Source organism: Ovis canadensis, chromosome 20 (genome assembly GCF_042477335.2).
Source record: "Ovis canadensis isolate MfBH-ARS-UI-01 breed Bighorn chromosome 20, ARS-UI_OviCan_v2, whole genome shotgun sequence".
Taxonomy (NCBI): domain Eukaryota; kingdom Metazoa; phylum Chordata; class Mammalia; order Artiodactyla; family Bovidae; genus Ovis; species Ovis canadensis.
This window is the reverse complement of record NC_091264.1, coordinates 39,845,887-39,872,584: the sequence shown is the minus strand read 5'-3', so window position 1 is coordinate 39,872,584 and position 26,698 is coordinate 39,845,887. Positions and strand designations below refer to the sequence as shown.

General features: G+C 43.4%; 2 protein-coding genes across 2 annotated transcripts; both read left to right on the top strand.

Annotated features, from left to right (window-relative positions):
• The first annotated feature begins 7,576 nt into the window (after nucleotides 1–7,576).
• Nucleotides 7,577–9,360, top strand: LOC138425230 (heterogeneous nuclear ribonucleoprotein A1). The gene has a single exon (XM_069562848.1). The coding sequence runs from the start codon at nucleotides 7,659–7,661 to the stop codon at nucleotides 8,619–8,621; it is 963 nt and encodes a 320-aa protein (XP_069418949.1). The 5' UTR covers nucleotides 7,577–7,658; the 3' UTR covers nucleotides 8,622–9,360.
• A 1,838-nt stretch (nucleotides 9,361–11,198) lies between these two features.
• On the top strand, nucleotides 11,199–25,161 carry LOC138425229 (glutathione S-transferase A2). Its single transcript, XM_069562846.1, has 7 exons — nucleotides 11,199–11,590; nucleotides 17,102–17,216; nucleotides 19,452–19,503; nucleotides 20,506–20,638; nucleotides 23,021–23,162; nucleotides 24,117–24,248; nucleotides 24,790–25,161. The coding sequence occupies exons 2-7, from the start codon at nucleotides 17,130–17,132 to the stop codon at nucleotides 24,913–24,915; spliced, it is 672 nt and encodes a 223-aa protein (XP_069418947.1). The 5' UTR covers nucleotides 11,199–11,590; nucleotides 17,102–17,129; the 3' UTR covers nucleotides 24,916–25,161.
• Nucleotides 25,162–26,698: the final 1,537 nt, after the last annotated feature.

The window sequence follows — 26,698 nt, the reverse complement described above, 5'->3', positions numbered from 1 at the left end:
GACACCCAGATCAAAATCCATATATTGACTCATGACTAGGGTTAGCTCAAGACCCTCCTACTTGGACAAGGTTCTGTATTCCAGAAGGGAAAGGGGAAAATATTAATGGCACAAAAATTGACTGATGATAAACAGGAAATTCTACAGGATTTGGATGGGGATGACCTGACCCCTCCCTCATACTTAACAATGACGCACCTGCCTCCCAGTGCTCCACCGGGACCGGAGGCCGCCTTAATGCCCAATCCAGGGCCAGGTGAAGTTCCTACAGCAGCCTCTGCTCTTCCGCCAGCTCTCCCAGAGATCATAGAGCCGCCATTTCGGCAGGCTCCGATCCCAGCAATGGAGACCTCTAGTCAACGCCCCCAGAATTCCATCTCAGCAGGACCTCCTAGATTGTATCCACCTCTCTCACTGAGTACTGATGGGAAGGGGGAAGAAAACACAGAAATTAGACAGAGGCTGTGCTCTTCCAAGGAACAGGGGGAAAGAACCCCACTACAGATGCCCCTCAGAGAGCTACAACAGCCTCTGGTTCAGGACGCATGTGGGCACTACCATCAGCCCGCTGTAGCCTATTATTATTTTCCTCTACAAATATATTAAACTGGCAGAGAGACAGGATCCTAACTGAGGTCAGAAAATGGTTAAGAGAAATGGCACCTAGGGTACTGCCACCCTGCAGCGGTGGGCAGAACTAGCCACCCCTGATGACAGGCCCAGTTGGGACTGTAACCCAGAGGAAGGGAGGGGCCACCTGGAGAGATATTGGGCAGCTATTTTACAAGGCCTCAAGAGGGGGCCCCGGAAACCTAAGAGTATGGCAAAACTCTCCAAAGTGATTCAAAGGGAAAGCGAATCACCCTCTGAGTTCTATGAAAGACTGTGCGAGGCCTGTAGACTTTATACGCCAATAGATCCAGAGGCTGCTGGGTCTCAGATGGTGATAAATGCAGCCTTTGTGTCTCAAGCCTATCCCAAAAATGTCAGATGGGGGGACACCAAGTGACTCGTGAGTTTTTATACATCCCTGAATGCCCAGTACCTTTGTTGGGAAGAGACTTGCTAAATTGGAGGCACAAGCGACCTTCCCCCCCCACCCACGAAAGACCCACTCTTCGAGTGGGATCAACCACCTATTTACTCTTCCTCTCGGTAACCCCTCAAGATGAATGGAGGTTGCACGATCTCCCAGAAGGGAAACTGGACGGGTTAAACAGTCGAAAGAGAGAGTTAACTCAACCTCCCTGAGGTCTGGGAGGAATACAACCCGCCCCTGATTCCCAGGCTTGCAAAACAAGTCCCACTGGTAATAGAACTCAAACCCAGTACAATTACATCAGCACCCACCTTGCCCCTGCCAGACCTATATAAACTGTTTACTCTTTACCTGACTGAAAAGGACAAGGTGGCTATGGGAGTGTTGTCCCAGACTATGGGGACATGGGACAGACCCGTGGCTTATCTCCTGAAATGACTGGACAGTATTGCCACTGGGAGGCTGGGATGCTTACGGACAGTTGCTGCAGTTGCCTTATTGGTCCGGGAGGCAACCAAGCTGACTTTGGGCCAAGATTTGATCATAAAAGTCCCACATGAGGCCAACACTCTCCTGCGAGGAGACCCCCATAAATGGCTGTCAACATCCCAGATTACTCAATACCAGGGACTGTTATGTGAAAACCCCCATGTTACTGTTGAGCCTTGTCAGGCCCTGAATCTGGCCACTCTCCTTCCTGTGGGAGAAGGTGGGCCCTCACATGATTGCAAGGAAATATGCCAGCAGACCTGACTTGAGAGACCAGCCAATCCCGGACCCAGATTTGGTCCTGTACACCGATGGCACCAGCCTGGTGAAACAAGGACAATGACTGTCAGGATATGCGGTAGTCACGGAAGAAACCGTTGTTGAGGCTAGCTCTCTGCCATCACACTGGTCCGCTCAATGGGCGGAACTATCTGCTCTAATCCAGGCAGGCCCTCCAGCTGTCAAAAGGTAAGAAGAAAAATATTTACACAGACTCGGGTATGCTTTTGCCACAATACATGTACACAAGGCTCTGTATAAGGAGAGAGGCCTTTTGATAGCTAGTGAAAAAAAATATTAAATAAGGAAGAAATTAAGACCCTTTTAGATGCTGCCTGGGAACCAGAAAGGGTTGCTGAGGACATCAAAAAGAGGATATCCCTTGGGCTCGGGGAAACAGACTGGCAGATAAGACCGCCAAACAAGCGGCTGAGGGCTTAGGGGTGACAAGTGAAGCCCCTATTAAAGCTCTCATATTGGTGGAGCTGCCTGAGCTAATGCTGGACTCTCCAAAATACACTGAAGCCCAAAACTAACTAGTCAAAGCAGAAGGGGCCATCAGAACTGAAAAGGGATGGTGGGAATTGCCAAGTGGCAAATCATTGGTACTGGAGGAGCTGGCACCCATTCTGATAAGCCAAACACAGCAAGCAACCCACATAGGCCATGATAAACTGGAAGAACTAATTCGAAAATATTTCCTGGTTCCCCGCCTCTCTTCCCTATGCAGGACAGAATCTCAGAACTGCACTGCCTGCTCACAGGTTCTGAAACAGAAATCTCTGGGATTTCAACTAAAAGGCACACTGCCCTTTGAACACCTGGAAGTGAACTTCACTGAAATGAAACCTCACCGACCCTACCATTACCTGCTGGTCATGGTATGTACGTTCTCGGGATGGGTAGAAGCTTTTCCTACCTGGACTGAAAAAGCATCAGAAGTAGCCCAGTGCCTGTTTAGAAAAATAGTTCCCAGATTTGGATTTCCTACCAGCATTCGATCAGACAATGGCCTGATTTTCGTAGCTGATTTAGTACAAGTAAGCAAAACTTTGAACATCAAATGGAAACTGCACACTGCATATAGGCCCAGAGTTCTGGGATGGTGGAATGAACCAACCGGACACTTCAAGAGACTTTCCAAGTGGATTGTAGAGACTGACTGCTCCTGGGTGGACTTGCTTCCAACAGCTCTGCTCAGACTCAGGATGACCCCACAGTTCCAAGGCTATTCTCCATATGAAATTGTATATGGAAGGCCCCCTCCTATAATGAAACAGGTGTCAACAAATTTGCCTCAGGTAAGGGGGGATGGGATTTCACAGCAGATGGAACTGGGTAAGGTAATAAATTGGGTAACTAAGTTTGTACAAGAAAGGATGCCGTTCCCCCTTGGGGAACAGATTCATAAGTTTACGCTTGGTGACTAAGTATGGGTGAAAGATTGAAAACATGATTTGCTAGCCCCTTGGTGAAAGAGCCCTTATATTATTCTAACTACCCCTACAGCAGTTAAATTTGCAGGTATTGCCCCTTGGATCCATCATACCAGGGTGAAGAGAGCATACCACGCAGACCCAGAAAATGCTGAGTGGACTGCACAGAGGGACCCTGCAGACCCGAGAGAGACTAAGACCATCCTTAGGAAGAAGGAAAGGAAGATCCCGGACGAGCCCCTTCAGGATGAAGCCGCATGATCAACTCCTGCTGCTTGACCTCATCCATATGCCAACTACCACAATATCTCCAGCTGTTGTGTATGTGGGGCTATGCCTCTGTCTGTGATGGATAGACTTCCCTGGTGGCTCTGCCAAGGAGACTTTAAACCACTCTTTTCTTTTCTGGGACACAGAAAATCTCTCTCTGCTCTCTTGATGTAAGCCAGACCTACACTCAATAGACTTGGGTCATGGGATTACATATTATGTAAACACCAGTTTCATAAAAGTAACAGAAGTGGTAATTCAAATTAAAATGGTTTTGGACATGCTCACAGCTCAAGGAGGGACATGCTCACAGCTCAAGGTTGAATGTTATGTATATATTCCTGATTTATCTGACAATGTATCAGCTGCTTTAGATGTCATGAAAAAAACAGGTAGAAACAATCTCAAATGAAAACATTCCTTTCTGGACTTCGGTACTATCTTGGGTGAAGGGTGATTGGTGGAAAATTAATTTACCATTGTTATAGTTGCCTTGATAGTTCTGTTCTGTGGACCTTGCATTTTACAATGTATTATGACCTTTGTAACCCAAAGGTTGGTGTCATTCTCCCAGACTGGTGGTTGGAGAGCCAGGGAGCAATATATCCTTATGAGTGATGCTCATACTATGAGTTAAGAGCATCAAGAGGGGGGAATGAAGGAGGAAACAGACAGAACAGGCTCCATCTTTCAAGCAGGACTCCATCTTTGGCCGGACTATGGACTTTGAGCTATATGCTCAGTATTTATGGAAATGACATATCAACTGGGAAACCAGACCCGCCCCTCGACCCCACCCCCAATGGAAGAGCCCCAGGGCTCGTATCTAGACTCTCCATCACCTAAAAGAATACACTAATTATCTGTGTAACCAAATAGAATCATAAATTCTATTATGCTTATTGGGGTATGACCACTGGCCTATTGATAATTGTCCACAGTTAACTACCTAGGCTTAAGGTATATGAATCCTGGGTTAACTTTGATTGTATTTTTCTTTTCCTTTGTTCAGACTAGTTTCAGAGAATTTGGGGAGGTGGGTTTGAACGTGTACACTTAGGGTATATAAGGTTTTCACAAAAACTGGTCGGGGTCCTTGGCTAAGAGGAGACTGTGCCTTGGGCCTGCCGGTGTAATAAACTGCACTTCACTACCTTTATCGTCCTTCTGAGTGAGTTTGTTTCCCAGAACACGTGGCTACAGCAGTTTGGAATTACAAGATAAATAAGAACAGGAAACATTATATATTCCCTTCATATTTTCCAAGGATCATCCTATAACATCTGTCACATAGCCCAACAAAGAGAAAAGTGAAACAGTTTATATCTGACAGTCTTAGGTTTTCATAGGAAAGAGCTACCTTTCTGGGATCATGGCAGAAAGACATTTTCTGTATTTCTTTGGGAGGCATTTTTCATCTAATAATAAAAATGTCTTTTCTTACCCATTTTTGAATAACTATCTTGTCTACTGTGGGCTCTCCAGTTTTCTGGGAGGTGGGGTAATAATAAGAACCCAAGGGACCCCAGCTCTGTGCTCAGGGGACCCTGCTGTGGCTGTCTGGTCATCACAGCTCTGCTGCACGAGGCTCTGTGGGGCCCTGCATAAGGGCCTCACTCCCATTTGATGGGGTCCCCCAGAGCTGACCTCTATGACACAGATGACATGTGTGAATTTGATATGAATGAATATATATGACGTTGAAGGAGGAAACAGACAGGACAGGCTCTATCTTGAAAGCAGGACTCCATCTTGGGCCAGACTGTAGAACTTTGAGCTATATGCCCAGTATCTATGGAAACGGCATACCAACTGGAAAACCAGGACCCCACCCCCACCATGGAAGAGCCCCAGGGTTCGTATCTAGACTCTTGATGGCCTAAAAGAATACACTAGTTATCTGTGTAACCGAATAGAATCATACATTCTATTATGCTTATAAGGTTCCCTGAAACTAGTCTAAATGAAGAAAAAAGAAAGATACAATCAAAGTTAACCCGTGATCATATGCCTTAAGCCTAGGTAGTTAACAGTGGACAATTATCAATAGACCTGTGGTCATACCCTAATAACCATAATAGAATGTATGATTCTATTTGGTTGCACAGATAATCAGGGTATTCTTTTAGGCCATGGAGAGCCCTGGGGCTCTGCCTTTCAGGGGCCTGGTTTTCTAGTTGGTATGTCGTTTCCATAGATACTGAAACCAGCATAAAGCTCAATGTCCACAGTCCGGCCCAAGATGGAGTCCTGCTTTCAAGATAGAGCCTGTTATGTTTCCTCTTTCATGGGCTGTGGGAATTCCCCACCCACTCTCATCTCCCTGACAGCTCTATTCATTCATCCAAGTCTTCAAGACATATGTATTCATATCACTCTAATGACAGCGTTGCTTGGGCCCTATTACAAAGAAACCAAGTACCAAAAAATCTTTATGAGACATGGGGAAAATTAGAACGTTGAACATTCAATGAAATTAAGGAGCTATAATTGTAAATTATATAAATTATAAAATTTTAGTGTGATTGAACAGTGTAATTATATTGAGAAAAAGAATTCTTCCTTTTAAAGAGCAATTTACTAATTGTGGGATGGATGCAGTCATGAGCTGTGTAGGATTTGCTGCACAGCAATACGTAAACCATGAACTTCCTGATGTTCAAGCTGGTTTTAGAAAAGGCAGAGGAACCAGAGATCAAATTGCCAACATCCGCTGGATCATGGAAAAAGCAAGAGACTTCCAGAAGAACATCTATTTCTGCTTTATTGACTATGCCAAAGCCTTTGACTGTGTGGATCACAATAAACTGTGGAAAATTCTGAAAGAGATGGGAATACCAGACCACCTGACCTGCCTCTTGAGAAATCTGTATACAGGTCAGGAAGCAGCAGTTAGAACTGGACATGGAACAACAGACTGGTTCCAAATAGGAAAAGGAGTACGTCAAGGCTGTATATTTTCCCCCTGCTTATTTAACTTCTATGCAGAGTACATCATGAGAAACGCTGGACTGGAAGAAGCACAAGCTGGAGTCAAGATTGCTGGGAGAAATATCAATCACCTCAGATATGCAGATGACACCACCCTTATGGCAGAAAGTGAAGAGGAACTAAAAAGCCTCTTGATGAAAGTGAAAGAGGAGAGTGAAAAAGTTGGCTTAAAGCTCAACATTTAGAAAATTAAGATCATGGCATCCGGTCCCATCACTTCATGGGAAATAGATGGGGAAACAATGGAAACAGTGTCAGACTTTATTTTGGGGGCTCCAAAATCGCTGCAGATGGTGATTGCAGCCATGAAATTAGAAGACGCTTACTCCTTGGAAGAAAAGTTATGACCAACCTAGATAGCATATTCAAAAGCAGAGACATTACTTTGCCGACTAAGGTCCATCTTGTCAAGGCTATGGTTTTTCCAGTAGTCATATATGGATGTGAAAGTTGGACTGTGAAGAAAACTGACTGCTGAAGAATTGATGCGTTTGAACTGTGGTGTTGGAAAAAACTCTTGAGAGTCCCTTGGACTGCAAGGAGATCCAACCAGTCCATTCTGAAGGAGATCAGCCCAGGGATTTCTTTGGAGGGAATGATGCTAAAGCTGAAACTCCAGTACTTTGGCCACCTCATGCGAAGAGTTGACTTATTGGAAAAGATTTTGATGCTGGGAGGGATTGGGGGCAGGAGGAGAAGGGGACGACAGAGGATGAGATGGCTGGATGGCATCACTGACTCGATGGACGTGAGTCTGAGTGAACTCCAGGAGTTGGTGATGGACAGGGAGGCCTGACGTACTGCGATTCATGGGGTAGCAAAGAGTCGGACACAACTGAGCGACTGAACTAAACTGAACTGAACTGAATCCGATAGGTGAGTAAGCAGGACCAGGTTGGTTCTTTGTGGTTGCTGTGTCAGCTTACTACAACTGGGGGCTTTAAACAACAGGATGAATTCTCTCACACTTTTGGAGGCCAGAAGTCCAAAGTCAAGGCAAAGACTGGGCCGCATTTTCTCTGGAGGCTCTAGGGGGAGTCCTAATTTAATTTAATATTAAAACATATAGAGATACGTTCGTGAGGTTACTCCTTTCTGCCCGTGGACGCCGCCGAGAAAGCATCGTTGAAGTCTTCCCCGCCTCCACTGCCGTCATGTCTAAATCAGAGTCTCCCAAAGAGCCCGAACAGCTGCGGAAGCTCTTCATCGGAGGATTGAGCTTTGAAACAACCGATGAGAGTCTGAGGAGCCATTTTGAGCAATGGGGAACGCTCACAGACTGTGTGGTAATGAGGGATCCAAACACCAAGCGATCCAGAGGCTTCGGGTTTGTCACATACGCCACGGTGGAGGAGGTGGATGCGGCCATGAATGCAAGGCCACACAAGGTGGACGGAAGAGTTGTGGAACCAAAGAGGGCCGTCTCAAGAGAAGATTCTCAAAGACCTGGTGCCCACTTAACTGTGAAAAAGATTTTTGTTGGTGGCATTAAAGAAGACACTGAAGAACATCACCTGAGAGATTATTTTGAACAGTATGGGAAAATTGAAGTAATTGAAATCATGACTGACCGAGGCAGTGGCAAAAAGAGAGGCTTTGCTTTTGTAACCTTTGATGACCATGACTCCGTAGACAAGATTGTCATTCAGAAATACCACACTGTGAATGGCCACAACTGTGAAGTGAGAAAAGCCCTGTCTAAGCAAGAGATGGCTAGTGCTTCATCCAGCCAGAGAGGTCGAAGTGGTTCTGGAAACTTTGGTGGCGGTCGTGGAGGTGGTTTTGGTGGGAATGACAACTTTGGTCGTGGAGGAAACTTCAGTGGTCGAGGTGGCTTTGGTGGCAGCCGCGGTGGTGGCGGATATGGTGGCAGTGGGGATGGATATAATGGATTTGGTAATGACGGAAGCAATTTTGGAGGTGGCGGAAGCTACAATGATTTTGGCAATTACAACAATCAATCTTCAAATTTTGGACCCATGAAAGGAGGAAACTTTGGAGGAAGAAGTTCTGGCCCCTATGGTGGTGGAGGCCAATACTTTGCCAAACCACGAAACCAAGGTGGCTATGGTGGCTCCAGCAGCAGCAGTAGCTATGGCAGTGGTAGAAGGTTTTAATTGCTGCCAGGAAACAAAGCTTAGCAGGAGAGGAGAGCCAGAGAAGTGACACGGAAGCTACAGGTTACAACAGATTTGTGAACTCAGCCAAGCACAGTGGTGGCAGGGCCTAGCTGCTACAAAGAAGACATGTTTTAGACAATACTCATGTGTATGGGCAAAAAACTCGAGGGCTGTACTTGTGACTAATTGTATAACAGGTTATTTTAGTTTCTGTTCTGTGGAAAGTGTAAAGCATTCCAACAAAGGGTTTTAATGTAGATTTTTTTTTTTTGCACCCATGCTGTTGATTGCTAAATGTAATAGTCTGATCATGACGCTGAATAAATGTCTTTTTTTTTTTTTTTTTAATGTGCTGTGTAAAGTTAGTCTACTCTGAAGCCATTTTGGTAAACTACCCCAACAGTGTGAAGTTAGAATTCCTTCAGGGTGATGCCGGGTTCATTTGAAATTTATTTACAAACCTGCCTGGTGGAGAAGCTGCTGTCTTCAGAACCTTGGTGTAGCTGATCTGACAGTTACTGTGTTGTGACCTGGAGTTCACCATTAAAAGGGTCACCCATGCAAAGTCATGGAGGTTTTTTTATTTTTTTTTGGTTATTAATGATTGTTGGCACATCCTATGCAATATATCTAAATTGAATTATGGTACCAGATAAAGTTATAGATGGGAATGAAGCTTGTGTATCATCCATTATCATGTGTAATCAATAAAAGATTTAATACCCTCAAAAAAAAATATATAGTGTCAAGGTAATGTAAGAAGAGACATTATAGGGGAAGTAGAGTAGGAGCTCAAGATAGCTCTAAAGTATTTTTCTGAACAGAGCAAATAGCGTGAACAAAGGTCCACAGAGAAGGGAAGCTGATCTGAGTGAGGCAGGGAGGAAAAAGTATAAAATTTGCTTTGCCAGATTTGTTGTAGCCATGCGTTCCGGGAAACAAACTCACTCAGGACAATGCAGACAGTGGAGTGCGGTTTTTTTACACCAGTGGGCCCAAGGCAGAGTCTCCTCTTGGCCAAGGACCCTGACCAGTTTTTGTGAAAACATTTTGTTCCCCAAGTGTACGTGCCCAAACCCACCCCCTCCCCCCAAATTCCCTGAAACTAGTCTGAACAAAGGAAAAGAAAGATACAATCAAAGTTAACCTGGGATTCATGTGCCTTAAGTTAGTTAACAGTGGACAATTATCAATAGGCCAGTGGTCATACCCCAATAAGCATAATAGAATTTATGATTCTACTCAGTTACACAGCTAATTAGGGTATTTTTTTAGGTGATGGAGAGTCTAGGTATGAGCCCTGGGGCTCTTCCATCCTGGCATCTGGTTTTCCAGTTGGTATGTCGTTTCCATAGATACTGGGCATATAGCTCAAAGTCCACAGTCCAGCCCAAGATGGAGTCCTGCTTGAAAGATGGAGCCTGTTAAGTCTGTTTCCTCCCTCAGATTTAGTAGCTAAAATAAAATACAGGATACCTGTTAAATGTGAATTTCTGTTATACAGTAAGTAATTTTTTCATATATTTCATACAGTGTTTAGAGCATACTTTTCTGAAAAATTATTTATTGTGTGCCTAAATTTGAGTGTCCTGTAGTTTATCCACAACCTAATATAAAAAAAGTATTTCAGAGGCGCCCATGCCCTTTAATGACACCAGCTCCCTGGTGTCCCCACAGTAGAGGTTTATCATCTGCCCTAGTCCTTGCATTCGATTCACGAAAACCTTACATTAAGTTTTTTCAAAGAAGCATAATTCAACAAACGGATGGCCAAAAGGTACATGAAAAGATGCTCAAAATCACTAGCTGTTAGGGAAATTCAAATCAGAACTCCAGTGAGGCATCACCTCACTCCAGTCAGAATGGCCATCATTAAAAAGTTTGTAAAAAATAAAGACTGGAGAGGATGTGGAAAATAAGTAAGTCTTTTACACTGTTGGTGGGAATGTCAATTGGTGCAACCATTATAGAGAACAGTAGGGAGGTTCCTTAAAAAAACTAAAAATAGACTTACCATATGATCTTGCAATCCCACCTCTGGGCATATAGCCAGAGAAAACTCGAATTCAAAAAGGTATGTGCCATGTTCATGTCAGCACTATTTACAGTAGCCAAGACAAGGAAGAAACCTAAATATCCATCTTCAGATGAATGGATAAAGAAGACGGGTAGATATATAATGGAATAATATTCAGCCATAAAAAAAGAATGGAATGATGCCATTTGCAGCAACATGGATGTCCCTAGATATTATCATATTAAGTGAAGTAAGTCAGACAAATACCATATCATATGATATCTCTTACATGTGAAATGCAAAAAAAAAAAATTGAACTTATTTACAAAACAGAAATAGATCCACAGACCTAAAAAACAAACTTATGGTTACCAAAGGGGAAAGGTGGGGGAGAGATAAACTAGGAATTAGGGAGTAACGTATACACACTACTGTATGTAAAAGAGAAAGCGACAAGGGTGTATTGGCACAGGGAAGTATACTCAGTATTTTGCAATAACTGATAAGCAGAAAGAATCTGGAAAAGGCTATATATACACATAAAATTAAATCACTTTGCTGTACACCTGAAACCAATACAACATTGTAATTAACTATATCTCAATTTGTTTCTCATGGTTAAAAAAGCTGAAGAAAAAGTCATCCTTCAAAACTTCACCCTCTGGCAGAGTGGGTCCAACAACTTGAAATTTTGTGTTTAATCTTTAATTGCCAACCCTGAAAGGAACATATTAACTAGTTGCATCATGATAAGGGAATGACTCATCATTTTTTTTTTTTAAATCTAGCATGGAATCTGCAGCTCTGAACACGGTAGGAGAGCCTTTTCCCTAACTGAGCTCTTGCCCTCTTGAAAGAGGCGGAGTTAGTCGACTGTAACAGCAGCTTATAAACACGTGTGGAGCTGGCATTAAGGGGCTGAGCCAAGTGGGAGACAGACAGTCCTAAGGTAAGTACTGATTTTATATGTCAGTATAGTGTGCCCTTGGCACAAGAAAAACTCTGTTTTGTACTCACATCGTGGTTTAAGGGACATTTTAAGTTGTTTAGTCTACTTTTGTTGGATACAGCTTTACAGAAATGTAAAAATAAAGAACGTAAAACATTAAGCGCGAGAACTTAGATCTGAGAAAAATTCATGATGTGAAGAGAAAAAAGAATGATAGCATTTTAGACAGTCGGAGAATATGACTAGTGTGAACGAGAGAGTAGATGTTTTTGCTGAAGCAAGTTTCTCCATAGACGGAGTCAACACACAACAGGTGCAAACTGTGACGTTGTAAAACTATGTGGGCTGTGAAGACTAAAAATTAAGATATATTATTATAGGAATAAGTCTGAATGTCAACAGAAGCTCTGTGCTGTAATTAGCCAGCTGGCAAGTCCCCCTCTCTCTCTGGGTTTCAACAACTCTTGGCAAACCTCCAAAAGCTGTCTGGATGGAAAATTAAATAATATGGGAGCAGAAACTAGCTTTTAAAAAGCACAGACATTCACGTGGCTAGAAGGTACAGAGCTTCTCCAGTGGTTCAGATGGTAAAGAATCTGCTTGCAATACAGGAGACCTGGGTTCATTCCCTGGGTTGGGAAGATACCCTGGAGAAGGAAATGGCAACCCACTCCAGTATTCTTGTCTGGAGAATCCTGTAGACTGTAGCCTGCCAGGCTCCTCTGTCCATGGGGTCGCAAAAAGTCGGACACAACTGAGCGACTAACACTTTCACTTTCAGAAGGCACCAGTCGTTCGAATAGGAATGCAGGTGTTAATGCACTATTTGTGAGTAATAATATTGGGGGAAAAACAAAGGCCTTAGAAGGTTTGAAGGAAACTTGTTAAGAGGAGGAAATACGGGTACACATCAACCAGAAATAAGGTGTTGAAAAAAGATCAGTGAAGGGTCTGCATATTCAGGTAAGGAACCAGAGGTTGAAGAGTAGGGATCTTTTTCCATCAGGTGTTGAGAGTGAGACCCTGAGCTCCTGCTGTGGCAAAGGGGGTGAGGGATGGGGCAGGAAAAATTCCAGGGAGTCCAGAACAGGGAGTGAGCGGGGCAGGGCCAGGCCTGAGGGGCAAGGCAAGGCGGGGGTGCATGCTTCAACCAGGGGCCAGCTACAATCTTGGGGCTGCCAGAGGGAAATACGCTGAGATGTATCTCCCTGAATCTTTGCCAAAAACTTCATGCAATCCAGGGTAACTAATCAGTGATCATCACTAATATTTCACACAAACCAAATAAAAAGAGAACCAGCATAACTTAGTTAAAAAAAAACTAAATATGTATAAATTCTTATGCCTACAAGACCTTTGAGTCAAGAGGTAAATAAACACACGTTGCCCAGTGTGCTCGGAGACTCGCCCATCTCCCAGGAACTGGGAGCAGGAGGGAAATTTCCTGGTCCCTATTATGAATTTTTCATACTTAAATTTTCTCATCAGCCTTCACTAGTAGATATAACTATATTTTAAAAGAGAATGCTGAGGTAAAGAGATTAAACAACCCCCCTGAGTGTATGTACCTCATAAGGAAAGCAGTTAGGCTTTGCCTCTAAGCCTTCCTTCTTTCTGCTAAGAAACGCTGTCATCAGGGCCCTGCTCCCCACCAGCTCCCAGATACAACTCCTTTAGTTCACACTGGATTATCCCAGGATACACTCCTTTTGGGTTTCACAGGTGGCGCAGTGGTAAAGAATCCATCTGCCAATGCAGGAAATGCAAGATACATGGATTTGATCCCTGGATTGGGAAGATCCCCTGGAGGAGGGAATGGCAACCCACTCTAGTTTTCTTACCTGGAGAATTGCATGCTCAGAGGGGCCTGGTAGGCTGCAGTCCATGGGGTCACAAAGAGTCGGACACGACTGAGCAGCTAAGCACACACACACACACACACATTCCTTTCAGGGAATATAAGCCTACCTCCTTGTGAAGGTCAAATATAGTTATACTAGTGCTCAATTTACTCGTAGTAAGTTTTTAGGGTTTCAGTTAAAGTAAGGTATGTTTTTATGCATTTTTCCTCATATCAGTTCAGTTCAGTTCAGTCGCTCAGTCATGTCCGACTCTTTGTGACCCCATGGACTGCAGCACGCCAGACTTCCTTGTCCGTCACCAACTCCTGGAGTTTGCTCAAATTCATGTCCATCCAGTCAGTGATGCCATCCAACCATCTCATTCTCTGTCGTCCCCTTCTCCTGCCTTCAATCTTTCCCAGCATCAGGGTCTTTTCCAATGAGTCAGTTCTTCATATCTGGTGGCCAAAATATTGGAGTTTCAGCTTCAACATCAGTCCTTCTAGTGAATATTCAGGACTGATTTCCTTTAGGATTGACTGGTTTGACCTTCTATTTGTCCAAATGAATATCAAGAGTCTTCTCCAACACCACCGTTCAAAAGCATCAATTCTTCGGCACTCAACTTTAAATATGATCCAACTCTCACATCCATACATGATTACTGGAAAAACCATAGCTTTGACGGACCTTTGTTGGCAAAGTAATGTTTCTGCTTTTTAATATGCTGTCTAGGTTGGTCATAGCTTTTCTTCCAAGGAGCAAGCATCTTTTAATTTCATGGCTGCAGTCACCATCTGCAGTGATTTTGGAGCCCCCCTGAAAAAGGTCTCTCACTGTTTCCATTGTTTTTCCGTCTGTTTGCCCTGAAGTGATGGGGCCAGATGCCATGATCTTATTTTTCTGAATGTTGAGTTTTAAGCCAACTTTTTCACTCTCCTCTTTCACTTTCATCGAGGCTCTTTAGTTTTTCACTTTCTGCCATAAGCGTGGTGTCATCTGCATATCTGAGGTTATTGATAATTCTCCCGGCAATCCTGATTCCAGCTTGTGCTTGCTCATATCAAGCCCCTAGGAATTAGCTAACAGAAAAGGAACTCATGAATTTAATGTTTCCCTCTCTCCCATTTAATTGTTAATTGACTAACTGATTCTGAATGGGTAACAAACTAATATTGAGGGTCTCAGAGATCAACAGAGAGAGGGCCTAAGTGTTACCTGGTTGGGGTGGGAGCCCAGATCAGAAGTCAGAAGATGCCTTCAAAGGACCCTAGTGTTCACAAAACGAGTGAGCTAGGAAAGTAGCTTCAGCTCTTTGAATTCAAGTTTCCTCCTCCTGATAATAGGCTACTAGAAGCTATTTCCTGGAGTTGTCCTAGAGGTGGACGCACTTGCTAGATATTGAGTGTGAGTTGGGAACACATGTGTGTGACGGATGGCAAGTCACTGAATCTCTCTAGTTCTCATTTTCTGGGGACCAGGAGGTTTATATCACATTTGCCCCAGCCGTCAAAAGATGAAGAAAGATATTATAAGAAAGATACGATAAATATTATGTAATTTTAAAATTCATTTCCCTTTGTAACCTGATCCTTGGTTATTGGATAAGGGAGCTTAGTGTGAGAAGGAGCTTAGTGTGAGGGTGATCTGTGACTTCCACCTCACAGCGACACCTTCTCAGAATTCTGCTGAATCACAGCTCCTCTGTTCCCCATGATAAGAAAAGTACAATATACACAATCTCAACTTCCAGACAGATGGGATAAATAGGTTTCCAAGAGATCCTTGATTTTCCAAAGGTTAGACCGTTCATCTCACATCAAAAATGTGGATATTGAAAACATTTGGCATCTAAAATTCCAGTCGTGTATATTTTCAGGAGATGATTATTAGGTAAAGAGAAGTATATTTTTGTCCCAAGCTCCATAACAACAAAATTTTGCAAGAGAATCTTAGTGCTTTCTAAACATTGGGATTTGCATAGAAAATGCAGCTGTTTGTCCATACATCCTGGCTTTGGGACTCCTGCTTTTAATGAGTCCTGTATGTTTCCATTCACAGTCATAACAGAACCAGTTCTGTCCAGAGCCTTTGAGTTTGATTCTCTGGTCCCCTGCTGTGTCCACTCTTCAGGCAGGCTGCTGTAGACTAAGGGCTTTTAAACTTCATTGAGTGGACCCAACCAAAGTATCTCTTACCATTGCAATGACCAGATAACTGTGCACATGTGCTTTCCTTTACCCATACACGCAGCAAAACTAAAATTTCATGGAATGATGGTTACCTCTTGAACACAGAAGGGACTTTGATATTTCGTATTTTCTTCTACTTTAAAAATTGGTGGATTTCATAGTCCACTGAAGGATTGTCATACACATTTGGAAAAACACTAATATGGAAAAATGAAACCAAGCTTTGGGTTCATATAGAAGTAGCTTTGAATCCCAAGTCTGCCACCTACTTTGGGCAAGTTACCCTAGAAAGTTCAATATTCTCAACTGCAAAGTGAGAGCAATGACAAACGTCACAGCAGGTGATTTGGGGAGGGTTAAATGAAGATAAACTTGTGACAATGCCCACTGCGTGACAAACATTGAACAAATGTCAGATCCATCCCAGACTGTAAAGTTCATGCAGCAACACCCCTTGTTCTAGATAGAAGATGTACGCAGAGAGGTAGAATCTAAAATTGCAAGAAAAAGGACGGACTTAGCATCCCAAGCCTGTAGAAAGAATTAAGATTGTTGAGCAACCATTAAGCAAATCTGAGTCCTAATTTCAGCTTTTGAACTAATGCTGTGTAACAGCCAAGGAGCTTGAACTGTGGCCTCTGTCTCCACCTCCTCCTCCTCACTCTCTTTGAAGCCCTCTGGCTCCAAGGCCCCTCCCTCCCAGGGTCCCAGGGCCTGCATCTGTGTAGGTTCCCGCCTTGTCCTCATTTTAATCCTAGGTGTGGATATCCACACCCATCACTAACTGGATTATGATTGTGAACACGTCACTTAAGCTCTGAGCTTTGGTTTTATTAACTAAAAAAACCACAAACACTATTTCACGGGATTGTTGTGAGGATTAAACATCCAAAGGGGTTAACATTGGAGCAGGACCATTAGGAGGTTTTCAGTAAATACTAGTGCTCAGGACTTCCCTAGTGATCCAGTGGCTAAGACTTCATGCTCTCCAATGACTAGGTTCAATCCCGGTCACAGAACTAGATTCCACATGCCACAACTAAGGAGTTTCCTTGCCACAGCTAAAGATCCCACATGGTGCAACTGAAAAGAAGATCCTGCCTGGTACAGAGAAGACCTGTTACAGTCAAATAAATGCATTAATTAAAAATACATATATACTAGTTCTCTAGTCCTTTCCCTCTCTAATACCCACCCATCATCCTTACCACAGACTTACTTCTTAGCCTGCCAAGACAATCAGATTTTACCCCGTGGAGACTGGAGAATGGCTTGGTACAATTTTCCATGATTGGTTTAAAGGAGTGAGAATATGGACCAAGGAAGACATTCCAGGGACTCTTCCAACTCTGCCATGAAGGAGGTCGACACTTCCTCAGCACTGTTGGTGCTGTTCAGCCATATATCATAAAATGCATTTGGCTTCTGAGGTTTTATCTTTGTTCATTCATTCACTTATTCATTCATTCATTCATCAGTGTTTAGAGAAAGCAGGGGACTGCTATCATGGCGGGGAAGCCCAAGCTACACTACTTCAATGGACGTGGCAGAATGGAGTGCATTCGGTGGCTCCTGGCTGCAGCCGGAGTGGAGGTAGGTTTCATCTCCAGTCGGACATAAATTGACAGTATCAAACAATTTTTCTCACGTAAGCTAGGAGACTTTCTAAATGACCTGTTGTTTTTCATTAAAGAAAATTTGTCAGCTATTAAGAGATAAACAGATTTGTTCTTATGGATTATTAAATTTTCTTCCTCTCAAACAGAATAAACAATTAGAATAAATTTAAGAAACTAATCACATCGTGTGGTCCTAAGTTGGAATTTGATTTTTAAAATTGTAAAATATTATATATGACAGTTATACAACAATTTGAAATGTGAACATTAAATATCAATAGATATATTCAGTAACTATTGTTAATGTGTTAGGTATTGTAATGTACCGTGTTACTTTTAATAGTTTTTATATTTTTATATTTTGGAAATACGCACTGAAGTATTTAAATGAAAATATGGATATCTGGGATTTGTTTCAAATTCTTACAAGGGGGCGGGGGATAAGCATATAGATGACATACAATGAAGCTGGTTAATGGATACCGACTCAATGGACATGAGTTTGAGTAAACTCCGGGACCTGGCGATGCAGGGAGGCCTAGTGTGCTGCAGTCAATGGGGTTGCAGAGTCGGACCCAACCGAGCAACTGAACTGAACTGAATGGATACAGGGACAAATGAGACAGATACAATCCCTGCCCCTGGGCAGCTTACACCCTAGTGAGGATGCAGACAGTGTGTGGGTGATTAAAAGGGGGTGGGAGCACCTAGAAGGACACCCAAACATTTTAGAGTTACAATGCCATATTCCCAGCAGCAAATTTGTAGGTTTCTGTGGGACTCTGTTGAGTGCTGCCCTCTAGAGGTGTCACTGAGAAAAACACTTCTCAGCCCAGGTCAGAGGGACCCAGCAACTCTGTGAGGGTTCCCCGGGGAGGGAGTCGGGGACACACTCTGGAGATTCGGTCCCTTAGAGGAGAGCAGTAAAGGAGGGCTGCAGGTGAGGTGGGGTTCTGCAAAGGGAAGCTCTAGTGTACTCCCTTAGCTTCCTAACAGCATGTTTACCTAAGCCTCAGATAACACTTGATTGCTTCATGCTTGATCCATTCTCAAGTATGTGAAGAAACAAGTACACACAAAAAATTCAAACGGTGCCATTCCAGTTTGTTTAATTTCTAATAATCAACAACCAACAGTTTTCCCTGCGGTCCAGCCCTGGGGTTCAAGGATGTGTTCAGAGTTCCTGGGTGGGATGAGTTCAGCACAGGAGGCGCTGAGACACTGAGAGCAGCCAGGCCTCCTCTTGTCCAGCCCAGCCTGACGGGGGGAGATGCAGACTGCACAGACTGACCCTGTGAGTTCATGCAGATCCACAGTAAACTGTTTAGCAAGTTAGAAACTCCCTGTTCCCAAACTCTTCACCATCAAGAATCTACACATGAAAGTCACTCAGTCATATCCGACTCTTTGCAATCGCATGGACTGTAGCCCGCCAGGCTCCTCTGTCCATGGAATTCTCCAGGCAAGAATACTGGGGTGGGTTGCCAATCCCTTCTCCAGAGGCTTTTCCCGACCCAGGGATTGAACCCAGGTCTCCTGCATTGCAGGTGGATTCTTTACTGTCTGAGCCACAAGGGAAGTCCCTCACCATCAAGACCCCTTTTAAAATATAAACTTGAATGGAAGGAGGTAATATACAGCAGAGGCCCCTGGTGACATCTTGGGGGTCACTGACCCCATGGATACTCCATGCTGGGGGACACGCAATACCCTGTCCTGACCTTATAGGAAGAGAAAGGCTTTCCAGAGATATTAAAACTCCATAACTAGAACTTGCTATCCGTTCTCTCCAGTGACATCCTCCTCCCAAATCATGTCTAACGATTGACAGAGATAGAGACAGTGTGGAGGGGACCCGAACCTGCAGAATAAGCAGTTATGTGCCACAAGCCACACTTTTATCTTGGTGGCTCTAATCTGAATTTCCAAGAAGCCATAATCATTGTCCACTGTCAAACTTGGAAATCTTATCTTCTACATAGCACCAGACAGGGGACATTCAAGTTCAGCAATGAACGCTATGGAATGAAATAACAAAGACTCATTGGCGCGTTCAGCGATGAACGCTATGGAATGAAATAACAAAGACTCATTGGCGCGTTCAGCGATGAACGCTATGGAATGAAATAACAAAGACTCATTGGCGCGTTCAGCGATGAACGCTATGGAATGAAATAACAAAGACTCATTGGCTGTTTCTGTTTTTCAGTTTGAAGAGAAATTTATAGAACAACCAGAAGACCTGGATAAGTTAAAAAATGGTACGACCAAGAACTAAATTCCTCTGATAGGAGTATCTAGTGGAAGTCTTCGGTTGAGGTTAGATCACTAGCAATGCCATGTGTGTGCATGGTGGGTGTGCATCAGGGGAGTGGGAGAAACATGGTTAAAGGTAAGGGTTGGGGCTCCTCAAGGAGGTCTTGCAGCTCACCCAGGACTTAGAAGGGCTGGAACGCGAGTATTTGCTAAAGGAGTCAGCCCCGGTGCCCCATGAATGCCCTCTCTGTGCTCTCTCTGCCTTTCTGAACCGTGAGTGACCACACCAGTTCAGGATGCCACACAGCCCTGCCACCCAAAGTCAGGAAACACACATGCATCCGAGAGAAGAGAAGAGAAGAGAAGAGAAAGAGGCCCAGCCATTGCCATGAGTCCTTTTCATTAATGGATTTGAAAAGGTCATATTGTAGCAATATTGCCGACTCAAATAACCAGCTGGTGTTGAAATAGTTGGAAGTCCAGGTGAGCATGTGAGGAGGGAGATAAAGCACAAGGACCAGCAGCAATGGAGCTGGAAAAAGATAGCTGCCCCGGGCACTGTCTGGGGGTGGGATTTGGTGAGCATTACAAAACACCGTATGTAGGAGTTTCTCTTAGAACTGTCCTTAATGCCATCAACCGCAGGAGGCTTACTTTAGAAATATCTCATTTGACTTGGCAACTGGCTAGTAGAACCTCTCCTATATTGTTCCTAAAAAATCCATGAAGGCAAGTCAAATACATAAAATAAAGACACATCCCATGATCTGGATGGGAAATTAAAAGTGAAATGACAGATTGAAAAGTAAGAGACAAATTGATAAGAAGGACTACAGGAAGCTAAAAGCAAAATGCTGTTCCTACTGATATTCTACCAAGTAAAAATTTTGTTTCCTTTTATGTCTTCAGCCATTTCAACAAAAAGTTTGATTCATAAAAAATTTCAATTTAATTAAACAGCATGGTTCCTCCAACATCTCACTCTACTTCTTTTTTTCTTTCCAAAGATGGGAGTTTGATGTTCCAGCAAGTGCCAATGGTTGAAATTGATGGGATAAAGCTGGTGCAGACCAGAGCCATTCTCAACTACGTTGCCACCAAATACAACCTCTACGGGAAAGACATGAAGGAGAGAGCCCTGTATGGTATTTTTTTTTTCTTTCTGTTCTTTCATCTGTGATTAATAGGAACAATTTAGGGGCTTCCCTGAGTGAGCAGGATGTGCTCGCAGAGATCATGACCAACAGCAGTATAGACCTTCATGGTGTAACTGAGGTCCAGTACTAGAGACCTGTGAGGGTGAGGGAAGAGTAAACTTGGAGTGGAGCCAGGAATTTAGGTAGGACTTTCCTGGTGGTCCAGTGGCTAAGACTCTGCATTCCCAATGCTGGGGACTCAGGTTCGATCCCTGGTCAGGAAGCTGGATTCCACAGGCTGCAACTTGAAGTTCCCACATGCCACAACTAAGACCCAGCACAGTCATATAAATAAATTAAATAAATTCATTTTAACATATTTATGTAAGATATGGACCATGGATATAGAACGATGACGGAGGTCTCCAAACACGGATGGAAGAAGAAGAAGCTCAGGCCCTTTTGAGCTTAACACCCCCCAGCAGTTAGGGACAAGGGACAAAGCATCTGAGTGTCTAGAGGATAAAGCCTTAGAAGGGAAGGCTCTAGAGGAGCTGATTTTTAAGTTCCAGAAATTATGAGAATGATGACCAGGAACCTGATTTATCAGTCTTTTATATGAACTGGTCGCTTGACAAAGGTTAGCAGATATTGAGCCCAAATGTTGTCTGGAACATTTGAATATGTCAATAGCAGCCAGGGGCTTCCCTCATAGCTCTGTCAGTAAAGAATGCCTGCAGTGCAGGAGACCTGGGTTCGATCCCTGGGTCAGGAAGATCCCCTGGAGAAGGAAATGGCAGCCCACTCCAGTATCCTTGCCTGGAAAATCCCGTGGACAGAGAAGCCTGGTGGGCTACAGTCCATGGGGTTGCAAAGTCAGGCACAACTGAGCAACTAACTCTTCACATGTAGCAGCCTGACTTATTCATTGCAGCCATATTTTGCAGGGGGGGGCTCCTCTGTGTTGTGATGGGACTATATGATTGAATCATGAAATGTGGCAGTTACTCAAAAAACTATACATAGAGTTACCATACAACTCAGCAATCCTCTACTAGGAGTATACTCGAGAACTAAAAATACAACCACACTAAAACTTGCACACAAAAGTTCATAGTGCTGTTGTTCATAACGTTCAAAGAGCAAAAACAGCACAAATGTCCGTTAACTGGTGAATGGATGAACACAGGCAGGCACATCCATACAATGGAACATATGTGACCATGAAAAGAAATGAAGTCCTGATCCATGCTACAACATGGATGGAACTTGAAAACATGCTCTTACAGAAAGAAACCAGACCCAAACAAGGCATATTGTAGGATTCTGTTTGTCTGGCACATTCAGGACATTCCTGGTCATAAAACCAAAAGCAGTTTAGCGACTGCCAAAGCTGGAGAAAGGAAGGAATGTTGAACGCCTGAAAAAAAAAAAAAACAAACACAACTCAGCATCTCCTTTGGGAGTGATGAAAACATTAATATTTTAGAATTAGAGAATGATGATGGTACAGAATCCTGAGACTGTACCACTTGCACAGTTTTACACGTGAAAAGGGTGACATTCTGGTATGCGAATTATATTTCAACAAAGCTTTTTAGTTAAGGACTCTTGTGGGAAGTCATCTTTGGCAGAAAAACAACAAAATTACCTGGACTATGCACTGTGGGCACAGAAAGAAGAAATGCAGTGTTGCAGGGGATATTCTGGGTAGAGTCTTGAGAAACGCAAACAAGCCTGAGTCCAGCGGCAGCGTATGGAGAGCACTGTGGAACCATATTCTACGGGAAGTAACCGGAAGAAGCGCTGTTATTGGGCAGTGTAGCTGGAAGAAGTGCTGGTATTGGGCAATGTAGCCGGAAGAAGCGCTGGTATTGGGCAGTGTAGCCGGAAGAAGCGCTGGTATTGGGCAGTCAGATGAGCCTCGTGTTATAACAGGACAAGAAAGGGAAACGGATGTGACAGGGGTGGCGGTGCCAGGATTCTCTCTCGATACGACCGAGGTGGTACTGATGTGTCACACTAACAGTGGACAGGCCACACCACAGCAGAGATGGCAAACCCAGGTGTGGTCTCGTGGTTACCTGCCTTGCTTCCACCTTTTTCTCTCATTCTTGTGACTCTGGATGGGTCACTGATATGTTCTTCTTATATTTGGCCATGTGTATAACAAAAATATTAGACATATATATCTATCTAGATGATTTGTTCTGGAATGAAATGTTAAAATTAATTTAAAAAATCATAACGGTATGACTGGCATAGAAAAATGCACGCAATGGAGGTGAATTACTTTGCCATTTCTTGATGTCCCACTCTTAGCCTTTCTAAACTGTAAAACCTAAGGCAGGAGCTATCTGACAATTTGGTCATTTTGTCTTTTCAGGATTGATATGTACTCAGAGGGTGTGGCAGATTTGGGTGAAATGATCCTGCTTTTGCCACTGTGCCCACCTGATCAAAAAGATGCCAAAATAGCTCAGATCAAACAGAGTACAACAAACCGTTATCTCCCTGCATTTGAAAAAGTGAGTGGACTGTTCAGTATTTTTGGCACTGAGATCAAAGGACAAAGGAAAAAGTGCTTGGCATTGATAGGGTATTGACCTTCACCTCTGTGAGCCTGAATACTAATGTAGTAGTCTGATTCTCAGGGCACTTTATAGAAGTCAACTATGAGGGAGATTGCACCAGTTTTACCCAAATTATAATATTTCAGCCAAATTTCTGTTTACTCAGAGCCAATCTGGAATTCTCTATTCAATGGAATTTCACATACTTAGAACTTGGGCTTCAGAAGCTCTGAGAGCCACACCGGAGCCTGGAGAAGATAGATCCTCAGAACACGGTGCAGGGGCCTTGATCCAAGAGAAGCATGATGTCAGCAATACATCAGAAAGTACTTTGATACCATGTGTAGGGAGACATGAGACCAGCTGCCTGTCAGCAGAATGCAATAGTCTTTTGGGGGTGGATGAGATATGGGGGTGGTGGGGTAGAGACGAAAAGATAGAGGAAAAGTTATTCAGGAGAAAATAATCTACAAATTTTGGGGACATGGCTCTCAGACTCTTAAAGAAAGTCATACAAAACCAAGAAATTAATGTTCCATCATTACACCTAGTATACATCTCAGTAGTAATGTTTCTCTTGAAATGTAAAAGAACATTTCATGATTAGACTACCTTAAATCATGCTAAACAGAAATCACAAACTGAAAAAAAAATGTAAGATACAGGAGGCTTATATGTAAAACAAAAGCTTAAACCAACACTGTCATCTTTATACAATTTAAATCATTCTTTCATTAACTTCACAAGTATTAATTTGTTGCTTATGTGTCAGAGGGAGCAGAAGGTCTGAGGTTCCCACCCGCCTAGCGAGGGACAGAGATGGAAGTGGGGCTGGGTGAGGGGCAGGGGAGGAGCAGGGGTCCAGCCTGCCAGGACCTGCGTCCCTGATCTGACCCCTCCATTCGCCAGGTGCTGAAGAGCCACGGACAAGACTATCTTGTGGGCAACAAGCTGAGCAAGGCTGACATCCACCTGGTTGAACTTCTCTACTATGTGGAAGAGCTGGACCCTAGCCTTTTGGCCAACTTCCCTCTGCTGAAGGTGAGCTCTCCCACGGCCCTGGGGGGCCAGCCACACCCCCCACCTTGGCTTTTGCTCTCTGGACCCTGGGACTGGGATGCTAGGGTCCGCGCTGAGTCGTTTCCTCCCCTCAGCTCCTGTTCCTTCTCTCACATGCTGGTCTCTCTCCCCCTCCGAGAGCAGATTGGTTCTGACTTGCCTCACGGATTACCATCCATATTTTCTGTCTTCACTTCCAGCCCAATTTCCGTATATTTTCATTTTCCTGTCTTGCTATCTGACACATTTCTTTTCCTCATACCGCACTCGAGGGTGAACCCACAGGACTGACAATCAGGAAGTTCAGGAAGTTGAACGGAGTCTTACACTAAGACATCTCTGGGGAAAACGCTATTGGACTGTCATCTTCCTGTCTTAGTGGGCGTCTGTGTCCAGCCTCCTCCTGGTGCTGATGGAGGGGCCTTGGCTGGCCCTTGTCTAGGAGGGTCTTGGGGTCCCAGGCTTGTGTCAGTGACGGGGTGGTCTTTAGCGGCACTCTGAGCTGTGCTCTTGTGTGTTGCAGGGCCTGAAAGCCAGAGTCAGCAATCTCCCGGCCGTGAAGAAGTTTCTGCAGCCTGGCAGCCAGAGGAAGCCTCCCATGGATGAGAAAAATTTGGAAGAAGCAAAGAGGATTTTCAGGATTAAATAAAGCAGGCAGGGCTGCCCATGACATGCAGGATCACTCTTCTGAAGTTCTCCAACAATGAAGTGCTTTACCTAAATGTAGATCTTGGCTATTGTGGAACTAATAAACTTTTTCAAAGTATAGTTGATGATTTCATTAGAATGCAGATTTATTTGCAAAACAATCTATTTTGTTTTGATCACGTATAAAATCATGATCTCCTCCTAGAATGTGTTTCAGACCTAAACGTAAATAAAGGGAGAAAAAGTACCATGGACTGTTTGATCTGTTCAAAAAAGTTATGCAAATACCAGCTATCACTGTCAAAGCAAGTTAAGCAGAAATATTCATCTGACGTGCTTGGTGTCACAAAAATAATCTTTTCTTTTTGCACTTTGCTGCTCTTCTGACCCATAACCTAAAACTTTTCTCTTTTTTTCAGACAATCTCATTCCTTCACATTTTCAACCCCTTTTCCTATTCAGTTATGGAATCTTTATTTTATATTTAATAGGGAACATTCAGTATTCCAGGAGCATGATAACTAAGGATAAGCAAACCAGATATAGTCCCTGTAACCAAGGAGGTTACATTAGTAAGAGAAACAATGAAATGGGCAATTCTAATCCAAAATCATGCCTGTTGAGTATCATTCCTGGGTAATTTGTGACATAAACACATAGAGATCTATTACAAAGTTATTTGCATTTGGTCTTTGATCCCTACATCATCCAGCATTTTCATGGAGATACGCTACATACGTATGTATTTACAAACATATTTTAAATATATATTTTAATACATATTTATATTTATATAAATGTAAGTAGATATTACTCTGAATGTCCTGGGGGGATTGGATCAAGGTGTGAGCTATTATATATAGTGTTGTGTTATAGCTCAGTCGTGTCCAACTCTTTGCAACCACATGGACTGTAGCCCACCAGGCTCTGTCCATGGGATTCTCCAGGCAAGAATACTGGAGTGAGTTGCCATTTCCTTCTCCAGGGGATCTTACCGACCAGGTGATCAAACCCTGATCTTCTGCATTGCAGGAGGTTCTTTACCATCTGAGCCATCAGGGAAGCCCATTGTATATAGCAACTTGTCAATTTTCCAAAATCTTCTGGAAGAACAAATCCGTATCAGAAACATTCTTCCAACCAGAGCTGCTTGGACATGGCAGCCGTGTGTCAGCACAAGGTTAATCCGTGTTGACTGTGATCCCCACAATCTTTGTTCATCTCCCCTCTGCACTCTACAGCTATGTTTGAATATGTTGTCCTTTGAAGCTTTCAACATAGTTGCAACATTCTAAGGCAACAGGCCAGACAAACATACCTCATTTAAAAAAATTTAGACTTTGACTCAGAAATTGATAAAATCTTCTTAAGGATTATGGTTCCAATAAACCATATTTAAAAGCTTTTATTCATTGTTTTATTTAGTGAATGTTTACTGAGCACCTATTTTGTTTCTTTCATTTTTCAAGGCACAGAAGATGTGATGATACATAAGAGCATTTTCCTGCTCAGATAATGAATAATAAATCAAATTTAAAAGTTAATTATGCTTAACAATGAATGCTATTATATAAGGAAAATAAAAGAGCAATGTGGATGGTGATGGGGCAATAGTTAACTCTAAAGGAGTGGTCAGAGGAGACTAAGACCTTACTGACCAGAAAAAGCCAGTATGAGAAGACCCAGGGTAACAGGATCTGAACAAGAGGGACCAGGGCCTTGGTCAGGAACAACTTTGGTGGACTTCAGGCACAGCAGGCAGGCAAGCATGGTGGGAGGCATGG